General features: G+C 37.7%; 2 protein-coding genes across 2 annotated transcripts; one reads left to right on the top strand and one right to left on the bottom strand.

Annotated features, from left to right (window-relative positions):
* Positions 1 to 174: 174 nt before the first annotated feature.
* LOC124254493 (outer mitochondrial transmembrane helix translocase-like) lies at positions 175 to 14667 on the top strand. The gene is made up of 10 exons (XM_046688304.1): positions 175 to 480; positions 1129 to 1173; positions 1650 to 1827; positions 2799 to 2867; positions 3902 to 3990; positions 7944 to 7986; positions 8988 to 9184; positions 9797 to 9847; positions 10145 to 10287; positions 10761 to 14667. The coding sequence occupies exons 1-10, from the start codon at positions 193 to 195 to the stop codon at positions 10879 to 10881; spliced, it is 1224 nt and encodes a 407-aa protein (XP_046544260.1). The 5' UTR covers positions 175 to 192; the 3' UTR covers positions 10882 to 14667.
* A 352-nt stretch (positions 14668 to 15019) lies between these two features.
* LOC124254476 lies at positions 15020 to 23005 on the bottom strand. Its single transcript, XM_046688285.1, has 9 exons — positions 22848 to 23005; positions 21262 to 21743; positions 19421 to 19539; positions 18985 to 19057; positions 18573 to 18689; positions 18125 to 18322; positions 17846 to 17892; positions 16475 to 16696; positions 15020 to 15864 (listed from the first exon to the last, which is right to left on the bottom strand). Exons 2-9 carry the CDS (start codon positions 21734 to 21736, stop codon positions 15808 to 15810), a joined length of 1308 nt encoding a protein of 435 aa, XP_046544241.1. The 5' UTR covers positions 21737 to 21743; positions 22848 to 23005; the 3' UTR covers positions 15020 to 15807.
* Between the last annotated feature and the right edge of the window lie 1408 nt (positions 23006 to 24413).

Raw genomic sequence — 24413 nt, 5'->3', positions numbered from 1 at the left:
CGTGATCCGAAATTATATATATAATTTCTGAATGTAACTAAGTCGTAAAATGGCATTCCAAATTTAGAATGATTATGGACATGTAATGTTTCTGTTGCTGTATCATATTTTCATATTACAAACTTCAAAGCATAATAATGAATTTAGTCATATTCCGTTTCCGGGCGCATTTCAGCTCTCGTAGAAACCAACATGGACACTTCCTGGATCAAAGAACTGAAACGTGATTTCTCAGGAATAGTACAGAAGTACACATCTGGTTTGACTTTTGATGACATTGTGAAAGAACAACAAAGCCAGACAATGCCGGGGCCACTGCACGAAGCTAGTAGAACTATTACCCGACAAGAACTCTTATCAAAAATAATATCAACACTCGTTGGTCTAGCAGCTTCTTTCACCATTACTTACTTCGGGGTCAAATATTTGGTCAACGCAATGGATCCAACGCGAAAGGACAAAAAGGAGGCCCAGGACAGGGTAAGATTTTGTTATTGACATGTTTGGTTGTTGACATGAGTTGTGATTATATTGATCTTCTCCAAACTGTTCGGTGTTCAGTTGCGAATGATGTAACTGTGCGGACGATTTCCGCATCAGCCTGTTCGTTGAGGTCAATGATGAATCTCTTTGAAAGTGTAAAAGGTTCTTTAACAAGCTTTACAAATTGCATAACATCCGATAGATAATAAAAAGACACCCTAGCGACTATGTTGATCTACTTTTGCTTTCCATATCTAACTGCAATGTAATTCATTGTTGAGCACTAAATTTGAAAGGATAAAATGTTATTCATCATTTCTTTTGTTCATACATTTCAAAACTTGATCTGTTTGATTGGTATTTTTAGCAGTTGGTGAGTAATGGGAAAGTAAGATACTTTATGGATAGTAACTTCTTTATTATAGATGATGTGACATTTAGGTATACAATGTACATGGCATTGTGAAGTACTGCAGCACAGAACAGACTTATAGGTATAAACATCAACAGGGATTAAGTAATAACAACATGTAGGTATGAATCGAGGGGACTAACAACAACAACAATGGATGGCGGTAATAATGTAGTGACAATAATTGACTTACACTTCCACATCATAAAGGTGTCAAAACTTTTTTGTTGCAGGCTCAGAAAATGTTAAAGCGTCTTGGAGTTGAAAATGTGCAAAAAGTATGTATTTCAAGCACTCATTTTCTCAACATTGTATTGTTCTATATTTCTTCTGTCATGTTGGTCACTTGTAGATGCATTTTGGACAGATAGATAATAACAATTATGAAAATACATGCAAGTTTTGAAAATATGATTAATTCTTATTTGTCAGTCTTGAAGATATTAATGCTTATGTGGTCATAGCAGTAATGCTAATATCAGTGAGATTGTTGACTCTATGCTCTCTGTTTATGGCTGAATTGCATTCCTTAGGTAACACCAGAAATGTTTTATCATGAGTTATAAACCCATTTGTTTCCCAGTACCATAGTGGTACTCATGAGATTCATCAAGATGCCAAATATGAACATGATGAAAGACATGCTAAACTTAAGGCTACCCTCTACATCAAGCTGACATCCCAATGATCCTGTGATATTGCAGTACTGGTCAAAGCCACATTACACCTAACTCACTGACTTTGTTGTGTTTAGTTGTCTGAGTATGAGCTGTGCATTGCATCCAACCTGGTTGACCCTCTGAGCATCGACATCTCATGGGAGGACATCGGAGGATTGGACAGCCTCGTCAAAGACATCAAGGAAACCGTCATCCTGCCATTCACTCACAGTGACCTGTTCAGAAATTCACAACTACTGCAACCACCTAAAGGTGTGAACAAATATTTTGTTGTGTGTTCTACTAAATACTTGTATTAATATTTAGTGTTCCATTATACAGTCTGAATTATGTTTGGTCTCTCATTATTTTGTCCTGTAGTGATAAATCGTTGGTGTCCATAATGTAATCTTAAGATCATTTGAAGTAAGTCCTTTGTTTGTTATGTCATCCATATACAGTTGTGCCCAGTTTATCCGGACACTTGTGTTTTTCTTGAAATTGTCCGATAAACAAATTTCAGGATATTTGAACCAAGAACCATATGTAAAAAGACATACAAAGAAACGAACATAATAGACATAATCTTTATTGATGAGACATCAACAAATAGCAATGCATACAGTGTCACCTTGCTGTTTGCAGGTAGTTAATCCTCTGAGGCTTCAAAGACTGCCGACTTCCTTTATGTTAGGGCACACAAGGCCACTCGGTAAAATGTGTGTGTAAACATACTGACAGGTGCTCAGCCATCCGGATATTACGAAAAAAAATGCATATAATGCACATATACGTTTTGTATGTGAAAATATCCGTCCAGTTACAGAAAACAGATTTCCGGATAAGAGTAATTTTACAACGTTTGGAATTCTTTTTAAGGAATTTTCATTTGGAAGGCAAGTTTTCGGATATTTGAGGTCTGGATAAACGGGGCCATGACTGTATATCAAGCATAAGAAATATATGCATTACTTTGATTTAATTTGTATATTATTAACCACAAACATATCAGTTAACTTCCATTGTATTATATATGACTCATAATATCATATGATAATAAAGACTGACTCCATCAAATGTTCATGGTTTAGCTCTTTGAGCATCTTTCAGAGAGTGGAAGGTAGGTGTATATTCAAAGCAGTTTGACGTGTTATTGATACGACAGTAATAAATGATGAAGTCCCATGTTATTCATGTAACTAACTATGACTGATGTCCATGATGAAGAGCATTACTGTAACCAGGTGTGCTGCTGTATGGGCCCCCCGGATGTGGAAAGACGATGCTTGCAAAGGCTACAGCAAAGGCTGCAGGTATGGTGTCTTCAAAAACTTGAATTTGATTATGTTTGTATAATTTCAATGAACTTAAGTATCAACAAATATCCAATATTGAAATCTGAGTGAGTGAGTGAATTCAGTTTTACGCTGCACTCAGCAATATTCCAGCTACAAGGCGGCGGTCTGTAAATTATCGAGTCTGAATCAGACAATCCAGCTATCAATAGCATGAGCATCAATCTACGCAACTGGGAACCGATGACATTTGTCAACCAAGTCAGCGAGCCTGCTCACCCGATCCCATTGCTCTCCTCTTACGACAAGCATAGGTTACTGAAGATCAATTCTAACCCGGATCTTCACGGGTCAATATTCAAATATACATGTTGTTATATTATAACAATGTTATAACAAACTGGTCTCATTTACTGCTTATATTGTCTGTATTAGTTACAAGCCCAACACACAAGTTCCTACAGGAAGTTCCAATGTACAAACAAATCATACCAAATTTAGGTCTTTGTGTCATAGACTCACAAATTTTAACACTTTATGCTCATGTAATCATCCGCATCAGTGGATATGCATGTAATGCATTTGGTCATAGATGTATGTGTCATTGAGGGGAACTAATGCTTTCTAATAACTACCAAGAAGTCTCATTAACTGTAACTAACATCTGTCTTGCTCCAGTCTTAGAGTAACTGAGGCACAATTGTCCCAGAGTTGCATCCCTTGGGAGTACCAGAACCCTGTGATTTTGGGTTCTAGTCCCAGTTCAGCCTGATTATGTTTCTAGGTTTGTCAGTACCATACCCAAACTCATGGCTTTCTCTAAAGTGAAAAATGTCTAAGACCTGCATAAAATCCGAGCTCTCCTCCCACCTTGAGATGTCACACCCTGATATAGCCCAGATATCTTGAGTGTGCAGTTCAACGCACCAAAAAACACAAATCATTGGTTCACTCATGGTTATAACAGCTTATGTCAATTTCATCCTGTTGATAGGATGTCTCTGACATGTTTAATACTGTATATGGTAAACATCAATTTTCATTTTTTGTAGGAGCTCGCTTTTTGAATCTACAAATTTCTTCCCTGGTAGACAAGTGGTACGGAGAGTCCCAGAAAAGAGCAGAGGCCGTTTTCTCATTGGTGAGTTAACAGTTTGCTTACACGAACATTGGAAATAGTTATTTGAAAGTCAGTTTTTCATACTGTCTCAGTGTTGAAATGTTGCATGTGACATCCTTGTCAAATCCTGATGTGAGTGGTATAATGTAACTGTACATCATGAACTCCAGTATATAATCCATATGGAATCTAAATTATCAACCATGTAGGGAATCCAGATTAGTGAGTGAGTATAGTGTTACGCGGCTTTTAGCAATATTCCAGCAATATCACGGCAGGGGACACCAGAAATCGGCTTCACACATTGTACTCATGTGGGGTATCGAAAACCAGGTCTACAGCGTGACGAGCGAAGGCTTAAACCACTGCCCTGGATTCCAGATTAATCTATGTCCCCTTAAACTGGTGCTGTCATCAGATTCATCTTAATGGAATTGGTTGTTCAGTGGCTTGGATGCATGTCATCATGTCCAGCTTGCATGGATTGCCGATCGCAATACTCGATTATTTACAGGTCGTCATCATATAGCTGGAATATTGCTGAGCAAAGCACTACATAATGAATGAAACAGTGTTAATAAAAACTGTGAAAAAATGAAACCACACAATGATCTGCCATGTATGTCATTGCAGTTTTCTGAATTCATCCCATTTATCTCAAGCCTGTCGGGTTGTTTTAACCTTGAAAGCATTATTGTGCTGGATGGGGAACAGACTGTGCATTGTTGTCTTTTTGTGTGTGTTACTTTATGTTAAAATATGCACTAGGGGTGAAACGGTATACTGCAGTGTTCACAGTGTATGATCTCATACAGGGCCGGGGGGTAGCCTAGTGGTTGAAGCGTTGTCTCGTCAAGCCGAATACCCGGGTTCGATTCTCCACATGGGCACAATGTGTGAAGTCTATTTCTGGTTTCCCCTGCCGTGATATTGCTGGAATATTGCTAAAAGTGGCGTAAAACTAAACTCAGTCAGTCAGTCTCATACAGTGCAAACCGGATATAGTGCGCTGCACGTTCGTGCTTTGGTTGATAGAAATGTTGTCTGAACAGGTATGCTCGATCAAAAAGTTGATTCAAAGGCACAGTACAGTATAATTTCACATGCAGATAGGCTACTCTACAACATTAGGTAACTTGGATATAGCATTTACATTAATTATTAGCGAGATGTCTGTATGTTAATGAAAACACAATTGTTTTCACCTCTTGCGCATCAAACCAAATTCGACCAGCTTGTGCACTTTCGCTTTTACTCACATATACCATCATGTTAGCCTAAAGAGCTACCAGTATCATATTCGTAATGGATCGTACAATGTGTGTGTGAATATTCATGTGTCAAAGTTGTTTAGTTATGACGTTGTCAATGAGTTCACTCGCAACAATGCAGCATCACTGTACTGGATTATAGCCGAAACCGTTTGTTTCTCTGACTGAGAGCTTATTTAAAGGTGCGCTTTATTGTCATTTTGGACACATTCAACGTATGTATATATATTTCTAGTATATCTTCGAAGTATGTTATCGCGAACTGTGAAGGAATACATGAAATTGCTTAAAACTTCGAAGAATTTATTTACTGCAATTTTACAGAATCTTAAGTCATCTGTTCATAGATTGTTGTCTCAGACACATGTCAACAAACTCAATATTGGATAATTCTAACTTTGGTTGAGTTTATACTTCATGCACACACTTGTCATTATCATGTGATACAAATGTGTTTGTTTCCGTTATTATTCATAACAAAAACAATATAAATGTTGCAATATAAAGTGTGATATGTTTCATTTTGCAACAAGAAGCCTGAGTTTATCTATGCCAGGAGGTTTTCGATGGTACAGCTTATCTGGTACATGCTGGTTTTGAGAGAACTGATTACGAAAGCATATTTGGCCTGTCTCCAATCACCAGTTACAGCTTTCAGAAATTTGTCAAGTGCAAGAGGTTTTCCAACTTTGAGTTCTCACGTGACCACTGCAAATCCTAATGACACCATTAATCAACGACTAGAACTACTCTTTTTGGTTCATCTGAACATTCGGTAACCTGTTTTAATCAGATGTTCCTCAACCCCCCATAAATCAACATCACCTAACTTTCCACCCGTACAGGCATTGATTTTGATTATATTAATAAACATTTTGTAAGTGTTAACTTGTTCTGGGTCAGTTTTAGCATTCATGTCCAGCATTTGCATAATGCAAGCAGGTACAAGTTGGTTGCCCTTAAGAGGACCTTTCATTCTGCCCAGAACAGTTCTATCAGTTCTATTATTTTGGAATCCTCTGGAACATGCACACCTCTAGGGACTTTTCCCTCTGTCACTGTGCCTGACATGAATTTCAAAATTTCCCTTTGAACAATTTTAGCCCAATCCTCCAAAAACATTTTGGAACCTTGCTGCATCTCATCAGTACGGGTGTGAAGCCCATTTCAGGTGTCCCCTGCCGTGATAGTGCTGATATATTGCTAAAGGCGGAGTAAAATCATACTCACTCACTCACTCATCAGTACAGTGTTATCGAGCGAATGGGAAACAGCATGAATGCAGTATTATCCAAGGGAAATGATTTTTGAAGTTAAGAAACATATCATCATTCCCAACTTCCTATAAGTTAGTTAGACAAGCTGAAGCCATTCTGTCATTCCTTTCATAGAACCTCGATCAAAACTCTCACATGCAGGAATAACAATTGTCGGTGAGATTGGAGTGCCATCTTCATGCGATGAAAATATTTAGTTCCTCTGTTAAATCATTCATTGACAAGGCATGCATTTGGCCAAACATATCCTCCTTCATATCACATTTTTTCTTAGACTTTTTCAATGTTCGAATGCTTAATTTCTATTTTGGGGACTTAATTTTACTTAATACTTTTTGTTTCTAGATAAGATTTTTGGGTGTGTCGTCATGATCTTCGAATTTGTATTTTAATTCACTGGATGGGTGACTGATAATACAGTGGTCAATAATTGATAATGTTGAAAGAATGTGTCCGAAAATCACAAAAATAGCAAACAGAAATGTTCATTTTGTCGGTCTGTGTTGAATTCAGCAGTACCTTAAGAAAACGAAGCCAAATATTAAATTATGAACTTCAATTACTTAGACATGATAGCATGAACTAACTAGAAACCACACAGTGGTTTATTTTGAAAGCTCTATCAACCAACTGTATTAACGGCTATCAACATGTACAGTGATGATGCATAAGGGGGTTACGTTTAACTGTAAAGAAACAAATACTCTATGTTAGGAATATTATACACCATTTGAAAGCTTATTTATCAAATATGTCATATGTTGTCAAATTATACCAAGAAATTGCGAAATGAAGGAATAGTGTGGCTTTATTTTTGATGTTTTCTGCGAAAGAGCAAAATCGGCGATGTGCTTTCAACATTTGAAAGAATTTAGAGGGTCATTATTCAAATTGGCAATGAATTATAGTTTATAAGAGTAAGAAGAAGTATTTCGCTCATTTTAGCGCTTGAACTATACTCACAGTAATCAAAAACGAGAAAAAACGAGCCTGTTACAACATTTCTATCAACCAAAGCACGAACGTACAGTGTACTATATTTGGATTGCACTGTCTGAGATCATACTCTGTGGTGTTAGTAGAACCATGGTATTTTGCCTTTGGTTTGGTATGCCATAATGTAATCCAAAAATTCAGTATTTTCGGTTTTCATGCCATCATTTTATTGACCTTTTTAAACCTTTTCTAAAATGTCTAGGAATCAAATCAGTTTGTCAAAATTACCAATGTTTGGCTCTTGTTGTCAATTTATCTGCATTATGATCGTATCTCATATACCAAACCGAACCGAAGGCCTTGTACCGCAATATGGTAAAAGCGTACAGTTTCACCCCTAATGAAAGACTCAGTGTTGTATGTACATACATTGTATGATTGATGTTAAGTATATATTACATTAAAATTTATCATAAATGTTTCTTTGCAGGCAATAAAGTTGCAGCCAACAATCATTTTCATAGATGAAATTGGTATGTTTTTACTATCAAAATTAGATTGTCACTAAATATACATGGGTAATTGATAGTATATGATACAAAATATCTGTGCACATTTTACTGTCTCCATAGTCCATTTGACAGAGTGTCAGCCCAGAGAGGTGTATGGTACTTGTTTTTAACCTGCCTGGCATTCCGAATCAGGGTTTATAACTTCACAGGACAGTGTGGAGTCAGTATACTGTGCCTCTTCATGCTATACAGTGTCATGGTATCTCACTGAGCTAGCTCTGAAGCCCATTTCTAGTGTCCCCTGCCGTGATGTTGCTGGAATATTGCGAAAAGCGGCATAAATCCAAACTCAGTCAGTCAGTGCGCTAGCACTGTAGAAAAACCCCATCATCAGCTGGGACTTGTACAAGCACACACATACACATGAACATGTGATTTGCGGTCTAAGTTCAATAATCTTGACATGCGATTTTTAAACCTCACCCAACCTCATAATTCACTTTACAGAAAAATCAGTAAAAATAAGTACAATGTCTTTTTATTGTATAATATAAGTGTCTAAAACTACATTGCCATATACAAAATTTCAGCTGATTTGATCACACCCCATCATGCTTTCAGTCATTGGTTTGTCTGAGCCAGACTTGACGAATGACTGTGATCATGGTGATAAGGCTAGATTACTGAATGGGTTATACATGTACATCATTCACCCTATTTATGGCCACTGCCATGTTGTAATTTGATGTGTGATTCTCGAAGCTCTCTTAACGCTAAGATAGTCATAAGTGCCATACATTAACATTAACTTACGACTATCATAGCGCTAAGCGAGCTTCGAAAATCTAGGCCCAGAACTTTAAAAACCTTTCAATACGCTCCTTCCACTTTTGTATATACACACCAAAACATTTGACATAATCATAATTCGTAGACATAATCCTGAAGAGTATTTTGCCATTGCGCGGGATATTGATGACTTTGTCTTCTTGTTATATTGGCACTAAGTATCTCTGTTATAGATTCCTTCCTACGATCTAGATCGTCCACAGACCATGAGGCAACAGTGATGATAAAGACCCAGTTCATGAGTTTCTGGGATGGTCTGATCACAGACCCAAACTGTCATGTGATGGTGATGGGAGCCACAAACAGGCCCCAGGACGTGGATGCGGCCATCTTGAGACGGATGCCCAGCATGTTTAAGATTGGTTTGCCGGTCAGTCAACAATCTGTTATTCATTCATAAGCTAGCATCTTTGTGTTTTATATAGATTATGTACACCACAGGTAACCAAGACAATTTTACACTGTGCTCCTTTTTAGGGACTAGGGTTTAAATTATTAATGGGTCCAAATTTAATTGATATGTACCCAACTTGTTATTACTGGCACTTCCTGTGAACCCACTGCATGTCTCCAGGGTTGGGACAAAATGTCTGATTGAGAATTGTTTTAGCAGAGTCCTTGCAAAAACTATTTATAAATTCATGTAAAACAATCTGATCATGCACACAATGAAACTGACTTTCCTCAAACATCTGAAAGTCAAAAGTGCGTTCTCAGAAGGAAACTTTAGTGAATGTTAACCTTGGAACTTTATAGTTATTGTTATTAAACAGTGTATCATGGGAATAACCACAGGTCCGTTAATAATTTGCTGCCAGATAAAAGAATTACTTTTATTAAGATTGTCTTGTTTGAGGCAGAAATTTAAATTTTAAACATTTCATGGATCAGCTTACTTCATATTTATCATTGTCCTTTGACATGTTTCAAAGTCACGTTTTTTATTTATAGCGTTTTAAATGGTTTTGTATTATTTCCTTAGATAAAGAGTGCAAGAAAGCAGATTCTCAAGCTGATACTAGAAAAGGAACATGTAAGTACACAAGATGTCCATTTTACTGTATTCATGCTGGCTTTTTTATCTTTTTGAGACCTAAACTTTGTGTTGCACCCGGCGATCTAAGATTTTAACAACTTCAGCCCTTCATTGTTTGTGATTGATGAAATACTGTGTAGGGTTTGACTCACCAGTCAGTCCCCTTGTTTGAAATTTGTGAGAGATGCTGTTGGTTGTTTATCTCTCTTAGGGGAATCTTCTTTTTGTTACCTGTTGATGAAAAATGTGAAAGTTATAGTTTATTTTAGTCATGTGCTAATTTAATCCCTGCAGGCCAGCGATATTGACTATGATCGCCTGGCTGACATGACCAGTGAATTCTCTGGGAGTGATCTGCGTGAGGTGTGTCGGTCTGCAGCCATCACAACAGTCCAGGAGCTGGTTATACAGAGAAACAACAACACTGTACACACTGGGTGAGACTTACTTCAGATTCTCAACTTTCTTCATGGTCTAGTCAATAAACTCTCCCCAGAACCTTCTCTGTGGTTTAGTGGAGAAAGTGTTTGCCCTGAGAGCAGACTGTCAACCGTTAGATCCCTACCTGCGCGCTATACAAAAGGATGTCCATTAATGGTGCTTGTTGTTGCCCTGTCTTGCACTCATTATTAAAGGAATCAAACAAGGATTGGTCGCCATGGAGCCAGTAGTCTGAGTCTGAATGTGATATCTATGTTAATTAGCAGTAAGGTATCTCAGTGTACCAGCACTATAAAACCAGTATACTGGACTACAAAGAACACCATATCCTCCCCTCGATTTTGTCTTATGCTGACAAAAATATGTTGATTTACAATGATAAGCAACTGTGAGCAAGATAAGATGATAATTTTGTGGATGTTAAGATTCTTGACAATTTAAGTTCCTGTTTCCTGTTTTTTTCCTCCAGTGAGGAAGATCTTGTCAACAGAAGACGGATAACTTTCAGCGACTTGGACAATGCAATACGCAAAGTGAGACAGACGAAGAGCATGCCATCATTCAGTCAGACTATATTCCCTGTAGACTGAGCCAAGTAATTCTAGACCATGTAGCACTGTGCCTGTGTGAGAGACAAGTTGTAGCACAGGTTCTACTCTGTGTGTGAGAGTGTGTAGAAGAAAGCTGTATATGTGTGTTTGTACAGTTGTCACCACCAGTATAAAATCATGTTATCACTCATGATGTTTGAGTGTCATATATCCATGAGAGGAGGTATATGGCAAGTCAGAAGTATAAATTGAATAAATGGAATTGTAAATCTGTGTTGTATGAAATTATGGACATGCTATGTTTAATAGATAATATCTGATAATTCTTTGATGGTATCCAATAATTCCTTGATGGTATCCGATAATTCTTTGAGGGTAGCCGATAATTCTTTGATGGTATCAGATAATTCTTTGATGTTATCAGATAATTCTTTGATGGTATCAGATATTGTATCTTTGATGGTATTCGATAATTCTTTGATAGTATCAGATAATTCTTTGATGGTATCAGATAATTCTTTGATAGTATCAGATAATTCTTTGATGGTATCAGATAATTCTTTGATGTTATCATACAATTCTTTGATAGTATCCGATATTTTATCTTTGATGGTATTCGATAATTCTTTGATAGTATCAGATAATTCTTTGATGGTATCCGATAATTCTTTGATAGCATCAGATAATTCTTTGATAGTATCAGATAATTCTTTGATGGTATCAGATAATTCTTTGAAGAGATAGATGCTGGACATACATGGAGAGGGCCACTTTGGCTGTTCTCAATGTGGTTTCAACACATTCAAGCTTGGTAGGAGCAATTGATTGAACACTTGATGCTGCACAGTTATCAGTGGGGACACTTGAGGTTGGGGGGTGGGCGGAGTCATAATACACGTTGTGTTGTCGCAGTGCCAGTTTATGGCCAAAGTATTGCCTGTTAGGCCTCTTGTAAGAAATTCTATTTTATCTACCACACACCTAAAATGTAGTTATTTTATTTATACAGGGCTACAGATAAGGGGCGTACAGGCGTAATGTACTCCTGAAAATAAATGAAGTACGATATAATATAAGATTTCAAGCGTATCATGTACTCACACAAGTACCTTTGTAATCTAACATATGTAAAGTTTAGTAGCTGAAAAGTTGTTTAATATTATAAATAACAAAACCACATCACCAACTTGCTCACTCAAAAACATGTCAGTACTCCTTCAAAATTCTCAGTACACCTCCTTTTGAAATATGAGGTGTAAGTACACCCACACACCCAAACGTTATCTGGAGCCCTGCTTATATATCTGAATATCACTGTTTCATCAAATTCCATGACTTGTGCCAATTAACATTGTGCAAGGCATGAAGTCTTCCCAATAATGACATCCTTACCATGTCTGTTTCACCTCTGTGGCCATATGGATAAGGCTCCTGACCTCAGATCTGATGGTCCATGGTTCGAATCCCATCACATGATATGGAAATGAGTTGCCCAAGTAACAGGAGACAACAAGAAAATAGTTTAAGAAAGCTCAACAAGACACACGCATCTGGCACATCACAAATAGCAAATAAAGATTAATATCATCTTGAAAACAAAATTTCCCACCTACTGACCAAGATATGTTGCTAAAAGTAGAAATGTCTGAAGTAAAATGACCTTCTTTAGTCATTTCTAGTGAGGATGTGAGTAGCTGAGTACCAGGACTTGACATGTGTTATGTATCATGGCGTTTGTGTCATCCTATGATAAACCTTGGTGCATATTTATCTTTGTACATATGCTTTTTCTAGCCTCAGGTCCGGAATCTGTACTATGATGGAGATGTTATTTATCAGTAATTCATGTTTTGTTTGATAGTGTCCCCTCTGTATTGTTTTTAAATTGTGAAATGTTTGTATTTTGTAATTAGATTTATTTCATGTCAAAATAAAGCTTCACTATTGTAAGATCTCTGCTCATGTCTTATTTGCTGTAGATAAACCATTTCACTGTTTCATTAACTTATAACCAAATGTAATAGTGAAGTTTTGTTACTATTATATGTGCAACTAAGCAGAACAACAGACACAACTCATAGGCAGATCCAGAGGGGGTTGCAGGGGTGTGCACTCCCTCCTTTGTCCTGAAAGTTTATTAAATGACCATTTAAACTCTTGTGAAAACAGGTGAAAAGAACTGTTCACACACACGACCTTCACAAAAGTTGTATCCGCCCCTGACAACTGTATTGAGGACCCAGATTGCTGTGTACAGTGAAACGTTGTTTGTCAAGCACCTGCTAATCTCTGATTCCCTTCATCCGAGACAAATATACATTTACAATTGTAAGAAGGGTTGTTGCTCTGTATGGATGATTGATTTATCTGGAAATTTGTTAATCTGGACAATATCACAGAGAACAGTGTTTGGATTAGTGAGGTTCCACTAGATATGATTATATATTGTTTTTGTCAGAAAATAATTAACAATGGTTGATGTTAATATTGTTATAGTATAGTTATATATACATAAGGATGTCAGGCTTTTTTGTTTGTCACAGTATGATCTAGGTTGCTGCACCTGTTGTAACAGATTTATAGGACAATGTTGAGTTATTCACAGGCTGTTGTGATATTGTGGCTGAGGTGTTCCTTAGCATTCAAACAGAAAACAATTCCAAATCAACAGCATATTTGGAGAATAGTTCCCATTATTGGTCATGTAGGCAGAGGGGGCTGCTGAATAGCCTAGTGATTAAAGTGTTTGCTCGTCATGCCTGGGTTCGATTCCCCACATGGTTACAATGTGTAAAACCAATTTCTGGTGTCCCTGCCATGATATTGCTAGAAAATTGCTAAAAGGGGCTTAAAATCCAACTCATTCACTCATGTAGGCTGGTTACTTTGATCATTATATTCCTCTCTTCACCCAGCTGTGAATGGGTGCCTGGTGGGATGAGATGGTAATGTGACTGTTACCTTCCATTGCCTCACAGGCAGGTTGGGTTGTATACTGGGTACTCCCCAGGGAGTTGAGAATGACTGGGGTTATAATGTCAGAGCTTTGACCATACCCTTGTGTATGTCTGTCAATGCAGTATTAATACACACATATTATATTTTTATTGTAACATTGTCTCACATCTTTCCTCCATGTGAGTTAAAAACTAATGCATCCAGATGGCTTGAAGAGATTTTGTCATATTGTCTTACTCTACATTCACCAGCCAATCAATGATATTTAATGTGTTTTGTCTGCTAAATCATGTCTTATTGTGTCTGTCTTTCAAGGGGCAGTGGGGTAGCCTGATGGTTAAAGCGTGGGTTCGATTCCCACCTGGGAAGACCTGGGTTCGATTCCCCACATGGGTACAATGTGTGAAGCTCATTTCTGGTGTCCCCCGCCGTGATATTGCTGGAATATTGCTAAAATCGGCGTAAAACCAAACTCACTCACTCACTGTATTTCAATATATAAGGGCAGGTAACTCTGTACGTCAGTGACATGATAAAATATATTTTCATGAACTCCATCTCAGAACACCTCCAAGAAACACCACAATAACATAAGTCTTATAATGGACAAATTGCATTTTCGGAAACTTTCAACATATTTGTTTTTGAAGTATATATATGTATTTCATTTGTATTATCATGTCATTAGTATGTTAGATTTCCTGATTTGTTTGGGACTTGTATGAGGAGACTGGATGTGTCAGACAGGACTCTGTAGTTTGTTGTGTACATACAAACTGTGTGATAAGTTATTTCAGTAAATATCTTATGTTGCATGAGATCTCATCTGTATAACCCAGAAACATGGAAGTAAATACATGCAAATGTTGTTGTGTTACTTGTTTTCTTTTGAAACTGGCCAGCAGGATCAATGCATATATGTGGATGTGGCTTTCTGACCGGGATTTTCTTTATATCTACAGTTGAACCCCAATGTCTTGAACTCAGTTGAGACGAATTCATCTCGGTTGTGTCGAACTCATCTCTAGGTCCCTGCTGATTTCCTTATATTTATCATTATTTTTACCCTGATGTCTTGAATTAGATGTGTCAAATTCCCGGTTGTGTCGAACTCATTTTAGGGTCCCCAAAAACTCAAATAAGTACAAATTAACCCTTTTGTCTCGAACTAATTGGTTCTTTCTAACTGATAACTTCATTTGCACAATCAAAAGTCATGCTCATGTTATATTTTAATTTAATGATCAGTACTGCAGTAAACGTTTATTGCAAAGATGTATTGTTCATATGTATAGCCTAGTGTAGAACAATGATGCTGTAAGCACTTTGGTTATGTTGGTACTTGGTCATTTCTATGCTAACGGATGTGTTGAACACTCGGATAAGTCGAACTTTCACCTTGGTCCCGACGGAGTTCAACACAGTTCAACACAGTGGGGTTTGTATGGTGTGGAATTGAATTTTGCCAGGAATGTTTCAAATGAGTTCGGTTGAGAATAATGTTTTGATCAGGATGAAGTCAAATCAACTTTATGCAGTCTCTGTAGCTTGTGGTTTGTCGTACTGGGTTGATCAGCACCTGGTCACTTAGCCTTTCCTCCATTATGCTGACCTGCTGTGATCTGTCCGAGACACTGGTACAGGGTTGGACATAACTAAGCAGACCTGAGACCTTCTGACAAACCATCTCTAGTGGAAGTGATTGCAGTATCATTGTTCAATGACTAGTCCAGGTGTTCCATCAGATCCATCCAGATCTTTGGTAGTTATTTTATATACCATGATGATGGTACCATCTCAGCATTTGAAGAAAGTTACGTGTTAGCATGGACTTTCAAGTCTTTCTAAGATCAGTGGCCTGATTTGTTTTGGTCAATCGCCAGTCCTTTCAAGAAGCACACATGCCATTTCTTCATCCTAGATGGTAAGATTTCAAATGCTTTGACTGTCTGCAGTGCATTCTAAAACACAGGATGTAATATGATGTATAGAAGATATAGGTTGATATCACTGGGTCTTGTCCTTGTCAAGATGTTTCTGTAAAATGTCTTCAGCTTCCTCAACCTGAAACAAATGATCAAAGGTATTACTAGTGACGTACATTTGTGACCAACTCGTGCAATTCCGGGACAAACCGAATAGCGACTCGTGGCCCTCTGGAAGGATTTCATATTGGCGTATGAACATCAGAACTACTTAATCCATGTTTGTTTCCATTCGTAACTACTCGCCGCTGTCCATGACCTACAAGCAATCCTTGTCGGAATGACAGGAGTAGTTGTGAATGGTTTGATTCCAATGGTACTTAAATATCACCGAAGCACTTGTATATCGTATCTTTTGTGTGGTTTTTTTTCATTTCTTTTTATGAAGTATACCTCTTTGATACAGCTAAAAGAAGGAGAAAACTATTATTAATAACAACGGTTCACCTTATATTTCCAAATGTATATTTCTGAATTGGGTTTAAGAATCATACATGGGATTTGTTTTATGGACTAAGCAAATAAATAATCTTTTTTCAGCTCCATTCCCACAACAGATTCTCAAAAGTGACTTTAAAATACTGTTGACAGAATACTATCGCATTATATACAAATAACAAATTTCATGTTGAAATTGATACATTTACACTTGGTGGTGAAATACAAAGTAGCTTCCTGTTAAGACTCACTTTTAGCTTGAGTTCGTCTGGTGATGTTATCAGTTTTTCAATCATCTTGGTTTCAAGTTCTAAAAGCATTCCTGTTATTTTCCCTGGGTTTGCAGATGTCATGTCCTTCACCTTTGGGTAGAGTCTGTTTCCTAAATTCTGGAATCTCATTTCAGCTGACTCAGCTTGAAGATCAACACTCAAGTCCTCATTTGGCTCTTCTTTTATGGTTTCGAATGTTGGCTGTTGTTTGCAGAAAATGTTAAGAACATTGGCCATGATATAAAAATATTCATTCAGAAAGGGCTAAGAATCCAAGTATCAACAGTCTGTTTTATATCTTGAAATATGATACTGGGCCAAACAAAGTGAGGTTTTGGATCATGAAGATAGTTATTTCTTTCTAGTGTAGCCAGAATAAGAAAATCTTAAACATATTCTCAAACATGTTAAAGATCCCTAACTGTTTGTCTTAAGAGTACATTGATGTGTGATTGATTTGAGGTATTGTTGCCTTAATAATGTTGTCAAAGTTTCATTTGGTTTAAATAATGTACTAAAAGGGTGTTATAAAAAATACTTCTCATATGTGCATGATAAAAATAAGTATGAAATTGAATAACCGTTTATGACATGCACATGTCGTTTGTTTCCGGTCACGTGACATCTAATCACATGTACCCCTATTGAAACGACAGAAATGGATAGTCTGATCATGATGAGAAGATGAATGATGGTTGGTGTTTCAACTTATGTACTAAGCATATCATCTTGATTTTAAGGGTCAAGTTCGGACCTCAGCTTATCTATGACATTGGCTGATCTATGGTCATGTATGATAGTTACAGTACTGACCTATTAGACCAGGTGTCCACATACCTCACAGAAACATAGGGACTCATGTTTGTGGTATGAGGGGGTAAATGAGGATATGGTGATGGAATTCCCTTTCTTGATTTGTACACGTTTCCAGGTTTTTCTTTAAATAGTTGACTTGTCTTTGCATGTGTTCATTATGGGTGGCAATGTTGAAGTAGCAAGCACTTGGTATCATCAATAGTCAGTACTAAAGAGGCCACAGGCCTGTAGTACATTTACAATATGCATATGGTAGAATATAAGGTACTGGGTCTTGGTCCGATACAGAATGGTACAATTGACTGTGCTTGTAAGTTTTCTTGTGTCTGTGGAGATGGTTTTGTGCTTGTGGTTTCCAGTTTTATGTTTCATCACACCCTGTTGGTCCTCACACCTCTGGTCTGGCTCAAGTCATTACATGCTGTTATGACATAACCTGACCATTTCTAACTGCACCATAAAATAGGATTCACTCACCTACTCAAAACAAATTCTGATTCATATCATTAATAAAATACATATATACTGTGTTACCTTAGCTTTTTCCTCCGCTGTTTGTGCAGGTTGTTCAAAAACAGGATCTGCAATGGGAAAATACTTGATGAAACACATCGTTATTAGAGACATTTTGGGTATATAACGCATGACATACCGCCCCAGAGTCCCCATAGTGTTATTTAATCATACATTATTTACAATCCCAGAGTCTCCATAGTGTTATTTAATCATACATTGTTAAAATCAGGCGTTATCAATCATTTGCTAAACTTGTCAGAAGAATCATCGTGATGTTGGTTCTGAAAGGTTAGTTACCATTTGTTCGTGAAACCGCGGTGTTCCAGTTTGGTCCAGGAATCGGTAGATACTGCACTGGTGGTTGTGGTGGTGGTGGCACTGAATAACTGAAGGTAGATGGTGCATGCAGCTGTGACCTTATTAGTGGTGGTGGACCAGGAAGTGCCATTGGATACTGTAGTGATCCAACAGGTGGCATCCCTTGCTGTGAGGTACCTTGAACACGTATGGTACTGACATCTATTATGGGCACTTATGCTGCTAACATAATATGTGTTAATATTTTAGTCGTTAGTTATATTCGCCTCCCAGCAGCTATATAATGATTCAGTCATCTATTGGAACTACGTTACCAAAGTGTCAGAATCATGTCTTACTTTTTGGTGTTCTTGTAAAGATGAACATACCACATGACATGTGACTAATATTATCCTTTCAAAATTGTCATCATTGATCGTTTACATACCCATAAACGTTCCAAACATGTATGGTTGACGATAACCAACTGTTGACATTTCCCTTGGTATCGGTAAGGTTGTTCCTGGCGGGGGTGGAGGAACAGTGAAGCGGGATATGTTGAACCCTGGAGAGGCGAAACAAGAAAATGATGAAAGAGCAACGTGCATCAATGACTTGTGGGCATAAGTACAGTGAGTGAGTTTAGTTTTATGTTGCTTTAAGTAATATTCCAGCAATATCACGGTGGGGGGCACCAGAAATGGGCTTCACTCATTGTACCCATGTGGGAAATCGAACCGGGTCTTCGGCGTCACGAGCGAACACTTTAACCACTAGGCTACCTCACCACCCCTAGGTATTACTATTACGCTAGGCAGATTATATACACCGTATTGGCGTAAGACTTGTCATCAACTTACTTGTGAAAGAAGGTTGGAGACCGAGTTGCCTGAGAGAGAACTCATTTCTTGATTCTGAAGAGAATGACACATACTGTGTTTCACTTTCGAAATTAAAAATATGGTAAAGCAGATGGAACGCTTCTGCTGGTACGATGCATTATTCTTTATAGAAAGCAGTAGAACCATTTCCACAAACTTAAGGGTCATGACGTGTGATATACATGTGACTATGAATCATTATCAGATACTGTTGCTACCAGGTGTTTACCTGTCAATTGTACTCCTACGAGTACGAAGGTATCTTTATGTATATATATTGCTGTTGCCAATGGTTACGAAGGTATTTTCTTGTGTATATATTGCTGTTGTCAATGAATCAGATATGCCCATAAATTACGTATTTGATAAGATGATCAGATTTTATTTTCAGTAACACAAATATGATGTAGCTTACAACAGCATTTTTGAAGTCTGGGCTTTCCTTGAAATTGTAGAAATATTCTTGAAACCGTTGAGCAAGTAAGGGGAAAATACGATTGGCCACACGATCGTACAACGAGTTACCAAGCCCACCTGAAACAATATTATGACAAGATATTATGTACATCAGTTGCTCCACATCACTGACTAATGCATTACGAACATCTTGTTAGATTCATTAGATGTCATTCATACAATTTTTTACCACAGTTTACTTTTACGTCAACGTTAATTTGTTTCGACAGGTTATCGATACTTATTACTCCGGGTTCTGGAGTGCTGGCATTTCATAATATCTTCAAAAATATATATTGTGAATGAAACAGAAAATGACAGTTTGTACCACGTGCTGCATCATCAGCTGTAAAACTGATGCTTTATCTGTAACGTCTCCAGAATCAAGATGTGTCCAATCAACATCTGACCTCTGACACAAGCACTGAAATGAGTTGGCTTCATCGGCCATTAACCGCTGGTAAACGTTTTCATATTTCTTCTTTAAGCTGTTTACAAAAGCTCTGAAGTCTTTAACGTGTCCTTGCAACCGTTTCCATTTGTCTTCGTGGCTGAGTGCATCGTTCCTCATGTCATCTGTCTCTGAAACTGTAATGACATTGTTGCTTAGCATGTCCTCTGCAATGCAACGAAGTTCAACTGTGTCTTTCATGAAACACACAGAACATTTACGAGGGACGTCAATGCCTTTAAAACTTGAGAGACTTCTTCTGAGAGTTTCCTCTAAATTCGGATGCTCTTTTTTCAGGATTGGAAGAAATTTCTGTTCAAATGCCACAGACGACATCCTTCCATGCAAGTAATGAAGGAAACGTTCGTTCCGCCTTCTGTCATTTCGTATACTCGATGCATCTGTGGTAGATATGAGGTCATCTTGGACCATTTGGTCCAGCAGTGTTGTACGGTCCAGCATTAGATCCCTGCGAATAACGTGGTAGCAGTCGTGGATAACATGCTGGAGCCGTGTGTTGTGTGAACCTAGTATTAGACAAAGAACATATTGGAATAACCTTTGGATATATGACACGAGCAAGTGCACTTCTTATCTTGATGGCCAAAACTTTGTTCTTCAAGACTTGCATTGAAATATAGCCCTGGTAAATTGGAATTGATTGAATATTTTAGAATAAATTTAATATCCCAAATAATGTGATGTTTTAGTTACTGGTGAGTTACACACTCAAACAATTGCATTTAAAGATATTCATATTAAGTAGAGCGGTGGTGTAGCCTAGAGGTTACAGCGTTCGTTCGTCATGCAGAAGACCCGGGTTCGATTGCCCACATGGGTACAATGTGTGAAGCCCATTTCTGGTATCCCCCGCCGTGATAATGCTGTAATATTGCTAAAAGCGGCGTAAAACCAAACTCACTCACTCACTCACTCATATTAAGTAGCACATAAAGCAGGGGCTGAAGTATGGTTGCAACCAATATGTTACAACATCAGACATAGGATCTTTTGTAAGGATAATCTTCATCCGTACAGCCACTTGACTGATAGGTCTCGTGCAATGATTCCAGCTAGCGAAATGCCAATGGGGGACAATGGCTACAATACGTATGTACAGGATGTACATGTGCCACTGAAGAACCATGTTATTTAGCAAGTCATCATGAAGGTATAAGAACTGTTTTACACGGAATGCCAGTGATACTTCGAAATAATTTTCTCTAAAATTGGTTGGTTGCCACGACAAATGATAATTTACTGTTGTATTATTGATATTCAAGTGAAGTATTTTGATGTTTTTTGACGATAGTGTGTCATGGAAGTTGGACAGGGTGTTGTAAACATACCATAATAGAGTGACGGGGCTTCAAGCTGACGAGGAACCTGAACATCCATTTGTCTGAATCCCTGCATAAGAAAGTCTTCATGAAACCGGAGCATGTTTTTTATGTCCGTCCCATGGACTGAACCATCTTTACTCAGATGATACGCTTTTTCGGCATATATTTTCACTCTTTCTCCAAGCATTTGTACACTAAATGTAATTATGTTTTCCATTATATCCAGTAAAGCGTCCTGTGAATCCGTTTGACGATCCAAGTATGGCTTGGCAAATAATTCAAAGATTTGCCTGTTCACGTCTTCCAGAGATCTTTCTCCTGCTGGCACCTTCCTGTTTCCGTTTGGCACGCTTGTGTTATCTGAACTTTGATGGTCATTATCTTCAGCATCAGACACGTCGATATCAGACGGAAGCTCATCCGCACTGCCATACACAGATTCGTCTGAGTCGGTTGTGTTCCTGTGTGCATCAAACTCCATCCTGTGTCTACAATAAAATATGCACATTTATAGGTTGTTTCCATAAGATGAGTAAGGTTTTACGCCGCTTTAAGCGATATTCCAGTTATTTCACGGCGGGTGATACCAGAAAGAAATGGGCTTCACACATTGTACCCATGTGGGAAATCGATGCCGGGTCTTCGGCGTGACGAGCGAACGCTGTACATAACCACTACGCTACCCCACCGCTCCGAGAGAGAGAGTTACTAAGCAAGAAAGTAACAATGAGTGTGGGAGAGTGAGTAAAAGTAACACAGAGAGAGAATGAGTAAGAGTGTGAGAGAGTGAGTGTAATAGGATGAGTTACAATGAGAGCGAGAAAGAGAGAGAGAGAGTAACAATCAGACATAGAGGGTGAGTGTCGGAAAGAAAGGGAGCGATTGCGTAATATGGCGAGAGAGGACGGGGTGATCCTTTAACCACCTTACCGCATACAGCTGTCCCTGTGTCACGATGACCTTAATCAATGGTGTGACCCATATATTTCTTTTCCACGAAGCGATACCGACTACCACTTCCTGGAATGTGACATTGTATTGAAACAGAATCAATATATACATGGGCGTTAATTGCTATACAACACATTCACAGATTATATGTGCCAACCTTATCAATAATATACTAATTACTGTCAACATCCCCCTTACTGTGTGAACACTCCTTATAACTGGAAAAGTCTAACATTATCTAACACCATAATCTAATAAACATCAATTGTTACATTCTGTCATCAACTATAACAACGATGTGATGATTGTTTTACCTACCCTAACCCCCATCCCCCACCCCCTACCATAGATATATCCGTTTATTGAATAGCAATAGTTCTTAACTTCATATAAAGATTGTCTTGCTTGACAGAAACGTAGCCAGTTGCAGGTAGGTAGTATATCGATATTCACAGCCACCAATCAATTGTTTAACGATTTGTAGCATATGTCAAGCATACTACTCAGAAGTAAAAGAACGTCCGATTATTTTCTGGTTATACTAAAGTGTCATACAGGTCAGCTACAGTCTTATAACATGGGCCGGTATCCTTTAACGTCCTTTTGTTGGTATATGAGACATACACAATTTCTTTGCTCACCTTTTCTCCACAAACTACAAATAATCCGAACGTTCGGTGACAATACATTCGATGACCTCAGCCAGTGACAGAAGCCAAGCTTGTTTACACAATTACTCCACACCTTATTCACTGTAAACAACTGAAATCAGACCCGGTGTAAAGCTTACACTGATCATTACAGATGTTAGAATGACGTGTGTCAAGCGACAGGTATACTATTTATAAATTATGGAATTACCCGTGATTTCTATTTTAGCGTACTTATATTATCAACTACTGCCATGATCCGCCCACCAGTCAGCTCAGGACCTAAAATCATTTAACAACTGATTGATAAGCTGTTTGTTAATTACGAAAACTTAATGGTGCAGTTTAAATGATTTTTTCAAACCTAAATTTTTCGTTATTTCATTTTTTTCTCTCAAAATTTAGATTATTTTCTCATTGCATCGATTATAGTCACGTTATTTATTGAGGAATATGTAACAGCTAGTTATTGTGAAACGAAACATTGTTATTAAACGGTTTATTAGATATTTTTTTGCAACGAATTACAAGTATTAAAATCGATTCATTAATGACATAATTGTCAGGTTTTGCACGAGAGGGAATATATGATATATTTGGAGGTTACACACATCTGACATGATTGCTTACGAATCTTCCCAAATAGGAAAGTCCTTTTATAAAGGTCTTTACGTCACCCAAAAGATGACCAACCTCTTCATATTTAATCATGAAGGCAGATTTGTTTGCACTCTGCTAAAAAAGGTAACACTTAGGCTCACCATCACTGTATTCAATTAAATGTGCATAATTGGTTACATTTGATTACACAAGGATGAAAGCATGATAAAACTCATATTGTGTCATATAATGGCAATGCTGATTGTCCTGGTTTTCTAAACTCCGCGGTATAATTGAAATACCCGGCCGAACACATAATCTTTAGAACCTATGTATTTGCTAAGGGCAGTATCCGTCTAAGGAGTCCAACTATGTCATACGTATATGTTTGTGAATCACTGATATATGAAATATTGTTGATATAAGCTGTTGCTGAAAAATTAACCATCACCTCATACCTGTGGCCCCATCGCAAAAGCACGCCAAGGCAAGATCCACCTTAGCAAACTCGACCTACACAAATAAGTCTCTCCCCTCCCCCCTCCCCCTTTATAATAAAAAAGTTGCAAATCCATACTATACGTTGTTATGATATAGCACTTTGCAAGTCGTCAACCTATGTCATCAATTCAATCTGTGCTGATTTTCGAAATTCATGAGGTTTTAATTGTTTTGTTCTCAACAGCTTATATATGTGTTTTTACAATAAAACATGAATTTAGCAAAGAGGTATAAGATTCCAGGTATTTCGATGGTCTGATATCCTTAAAAACGATTGCATGTCTAAACATAGAGATTTCCAAACTGTAATAACAGTAAAGTAGGCAATGCCTTTCATTGGATTTTCCATCTGAACTAGAAGTACAGGAGGCAAATGAAACCTTTAAGGAAAATAGAAATGTTAAGTTTATTTATATCTCTATCATCTAAACAAGCACTGGGTTTTAAATCGAAGTA

Source organism: Haliotis rubra, unplaced genomic scaffold (assembly GCF_003918875.1).
Source record: "Haliotis rubra isolate DU_JTF1 unplaced genomic scaffold, ASM391887v1 Scf572, whole genome shotgun sequence".
In the NCBI taxonomy this organism is placed as follows: Eukaryota; Metazoa; Mollusca; class Gastropoda; order Lepetellida; family Haliotidae; genus Haliotis; species Haliotis rubra.
Note: the sequence above shows the minus strand (reverse complement) of the source record. Positions and strands in the feature narration are given on the sequence as shown.